We start from the raw sequence: 4,169 nt of genomic DNA, 5'->3' as shown, positions 1-4,169 counted from the left end.
AAATTGATAAAACGGAAGTAGCTGATGTGTGACCTGCCCGAAAACATACAGCACTTTCATATTGGTTGAAAAATTCTATTTTCTTTTTTTGCCCAGGATGACTTACTTTACGTACCTACTTACAATGAATGTGTTGTTTAAGTTCTATAGGCGTCAAACATTCTTTGTCAAAGGAATACGTCAACTTTACCTAATCACAACCAACTTCAAAAGGCAAATCGTGAAAACCTTTTTTTTCGTAAAGTCTACACTTAAGAAAAAACTACTTCAATTGGTGTTACAAAGAAAATAAATAAACTTTCCCTCACAAATCATTGAAAATTGTGCCCGATATGGAAGCTGTAACTCTTATTTTTTTAATTTTACCTTTTTTTTCAAGCAACGCAACCAACAATTTGATCAATTAAGGATATTAACCTTTACTTCGGATTCTAATTAAGTACCGTTCATTGTCTCAAAATTTTGTTCTGTGTTAGGTTTTTGTTTCGTTTGGGTTTGGTTTGGAGTAACCTGCTGGCAGAAAAACTTTAGCCGGAAGAGTCATCACAACAAGCTGCTTTTTCAGGAAATAAATGAAAAATCAAAATAATCAACGAAATTTGGTTTCTTCCAAGGATCATAAGCTAAGGCTAAAGTTCTTCGTTAGAGGCGCAGGTTCTTACGTGGCTTTATGTGCAGTTACATGGAGCACACAATTGCAACACTGACTCGATCTTGTCGATTTATCGTGCGATCCCGAAAGGCATCCAATAAAACCCTCTCGGCATGCATTAATCGTCAAAAAACTAAACTTTCTGTACGAGGCGCGGAGCTTCATGCCTCAGGAGGACCTTGGAATTGTACAATGCGGGCGTTGGAAGAGGAAGTTTGTATTTGGATTGTATCCGTTGTGGGTGACCTATATCACAAGGAGTACACAAATGTAAGAGAAATAATAATACGCTTCGAAAAAGGTTGGAGGGGAAATTTATTTAGTTTCATTACTACTTTTACTACGTTTACAGACAGTTTCCTTGTTAAATGAAGTTGACCCTCTCAAGTAGTACTACATTACGCATCCTCACTATGCATACCTGTTTCAAACCAAACTAGCGCGCGCACATGTATACAAACAATAGTAACTTTTTTCTCTATGATCGTAGATCACCTAATATTTATATTATAATTTTCTCCCAAACGAGGACACTGACCTGTCAATTATTTTTTCTTTCTGGGATTTCAGCAAACCTTTTCTTAGAGTACGAAAAGGAACAATTTTCGAGAACCCGAATTTAGCAAATATACTCAAATGTAATTGTCATGATGTCATAGGAATCATATGGGTATCTATCTGCGCCTAAAGAAGATAGGGACCCCTAAGTAATCTTTCATAATTTACGTTTCTATAAGATAATCACCTGATTAGGTAAAGTATGGCTAAAATATTGGTGCAGGTTTTATATGATAGCAAGGACCTTGAAAGTCTAATCATTTTCTTTTTAAGCTTATGACTGAAGCTAAATAAATTTTAAAGTGACACCATATTTGGAAGAAAAGAGAAAAAATCTCTTTCGTTTTTAGGAATAGCGGTGCGTCATCACAGGACTATAGTGACATTGAAACAAAACAAAACACATTCCATCGAATCTCTCCTAGGATCACTTTACAAACAACATCCCGCACTTGTTTTTGAAGATTCCACCGTGGCTGCACGGTGTATAACCATACAATGCTCGTCTTTGAGGGTCTGTTGAATGAATGAGATAAAATTTGGAATTATTTGATTGGAATTTGGTTGGAAAGTCTAATTCATGGTTATACCATCACAGCTAATTCCGGTGTTTGCTGAAGGAATTAAAAAAACTTTTTAAAAGTGCTTGCTTATCTTGATACGAGTAATCAACACAAGTGAAAAAAGTATATATACAAATCTGAGCAATTATATTAAAGCGATTATTCGCCTTAGGCTGGACTACATCGCGGTGAGTATTCGAAAAATATTCACTTCGCCTTCGGTGAATAATTGTTCTGTATAATTATTAATTTTTGATAAGAGATAATAGTCAACTGCCATCCATTCTTACATTGAGATGAACCCCATACAGAGCCACACTCGCCATCGTCATGTCCATCGAACACTGAGAAAACAATTTGAAAAAAACGAAAGAGATAATAATTAAAATGGGGATAATAATCATTAATAATGATAACAGCGATAACGACGATAGCAGTGATGATAAAAAAAAAGGATAAGTAGATTTCTAGTTTAAAAGGGCCGCTTAGGTCCGTGATGTTTCATGTTGGTGCTATCTAGATAAGAAAACGTCGAACTTTCCCTTGTGGTATTGTAATCTTCAATCCATTCATTAACTGACCTATAGCTCTAACTCTGAGTAAAAATCTCCGCAAATGTTACATTACGTAATGAAATTTATCTTCGCGCAAGAAGTATATGTTATCTATCCTGAAGGAAGCGTATTCTAGAAAAAAAAGTGTCCGCGGTTACTCAGAGTCACAGAGCGCGGTTCTCTTGACGCATGTATACCTAGGCCAGCAAAGACATCTTTATCATATCTTCATTGGGCAATAAGTCTGTCAACACAACTTTCATGCGTAAGGCCGCTAAAATTATTTTCCGCCTGGATTGGTGTTCACCAACTGAAGTCTTTTAAACACTGATAAAAGGAAACTACCAGTCTATCCAGTACGTCAGCACTGTACTCTGGAACAGATTGGCAGTGAACTGAGAATGAACACTGAGCTCATTGAACAATTATTCCAAACGTTTAATTAAGAAACTACCATTTGAATTTAACATATGTAATTTATTAGCATTAATTTAGGTAGAATCTTCATCATATGTTTGTAGTTTCAATCACGAGTGTAATTTCCTTTTAGACTTGACTTATCACGAGCATATCAGCTATGCCGTAATTTTATTGTGTTTAAATAAATTTGTTATTATAATTATGATTATGATTATTATTATTAATATACAATCACTGGAGAAATTATAATGATTGACAGCTAAGTGTTAGGCGTTGCAATAAGAGACACAGCTTCACGCTCATTTTAAGTGCCGGCCTGCAAACATGTCAATTATCACGAATTAAAGAAAATATCCTTCTTATTTTCCAAACATCAACTTCCTTGCCCCAAAAGATCGTGAAATGTAAAATACACAGTGTTAAGGTGCCAAAATAAGCCAGACAAAAATAAAATAAAATAACTTGCGATTCCTCTCGGATCAGTTCACTACCTGAACGAGAAAAAAACCTGGTCACCTCAATTCTTTTTTTTTTTTAAGAGGTAACACCGAGAATACAGAAAAAGGTAGACATCATTCTATTTCTGATTTTACCTCTGTGACACCAGCCGGCAATTCTATACCCATTCGTCTGGTTTGTACAAGTGTTAGTCTCCCAATGATACGGAAAAGAATGTGATATGATTATGCGTGGACACCTGAAAAAAAACAATATTAATGGTACTAATAGTAACAATTATGAGTAACAATGATAATGATGATACGTTAAGCCCCCTGCATTTTCTTCGGTTCTAGCGATGCCCTCTCGACCAAAGGCATGGTTTTGACACTCAGCCGACCTCCAGCCATGGAGTGTTGGCCCGGTGGCTGTCTTGTGTAAGGTTACAAGCCCAAATATCAATCCTGCAGTGCAGGCTTTCAACTACGATGAATAACACATAACACAAACCCCATCCAGCCTCAAAGAAAAAATGCCAGTTGGCTGAGAAGTTTCAAAAACCTACCCTCTCTACCCCCGAACTTTCCACCCAAAGCCATTTTCAACCAAAGCAAAGTTGAAACGCGGGTGTAAATTACTTATAGCGCGCGCACTCTTTAAAAATTGCGTCCGTCTTGATTTTCTGCGATATTTTTTCATGTGCATAATCAACAAGTAATAACATGATTTCGAGTGCAGTTTGTTGTAACAAGCACCACGGCTTTGTGCTGTTTTGTTGTCTTTGAAAAATTTACTCATATTTATTTACACCAGATTGCACTCGAAATCATGTTATTACTTATACTTATCCAAAAGTACTAATTTCATCAGTGTTAAATTTTTTTTCGCTCTGTATCATTATTGTTACCATCATTCCTGTCCTTTTTGTAATTGTAAACGTAATCGTTGTCCTTACTCTTTTCGATACAATTATCGTTATCGTCG

The 4,169-nt window shown here is 36.0% G+C and overlaps 1 protein-coding gene across 1 annotated transcript in view; it reads right to left on the bottom strand.

The window, feature by feature from the left end:
* Nucleotides 1-981: 981 nt before the first annotated feature.
* The window catches only part of LOC113674490 (uncharacterized), a 7,169-nt gene continuing 3,981 nt past the window's right edge, over nt 982-4,169 (bottom strand). Inside the window, exons 6-8 of the mRNA XM_027190966.2 lie at nt 3,341-3,444; nt 2,064-2,117; nt 982-1,726 (exon numbers count right to left, since the gene is read on the bottom strand). Of these exons, the coding sequence (XP_027046767.2) occupies nt 1,638-1,726; nt 2,064-2,117; nt 3,341-3,444 (247 nt within the window). The 3' untranslated portion in view covers nt 982-1,637. The remainder of the gene's footprint in view (nt 1,727-2,063; nt 2,118-3,340; nt 3,445-4,169) is intronic.

The sequence above is a fragment of the Pocillopora damicornis genome, chromosome 3 (genome assembly GCF_964200805.1).
Source record: "Pocillopora damicornis chromosome 3, jaPocDami1.2, whole genome shotgun sequence".
Lineage (NCBI taxonomy): Eukaryota > Metazoa > Cnidaria > Anthozoa > Scleractinia > Pocilloporidae > Pocillopora > Pocillopora damicornis.
The sequence above is the reverse complement of the archived record's forward strand: the minus strand, read 5'-3'. Positions and strand labels throughout refer to the sequence as shown.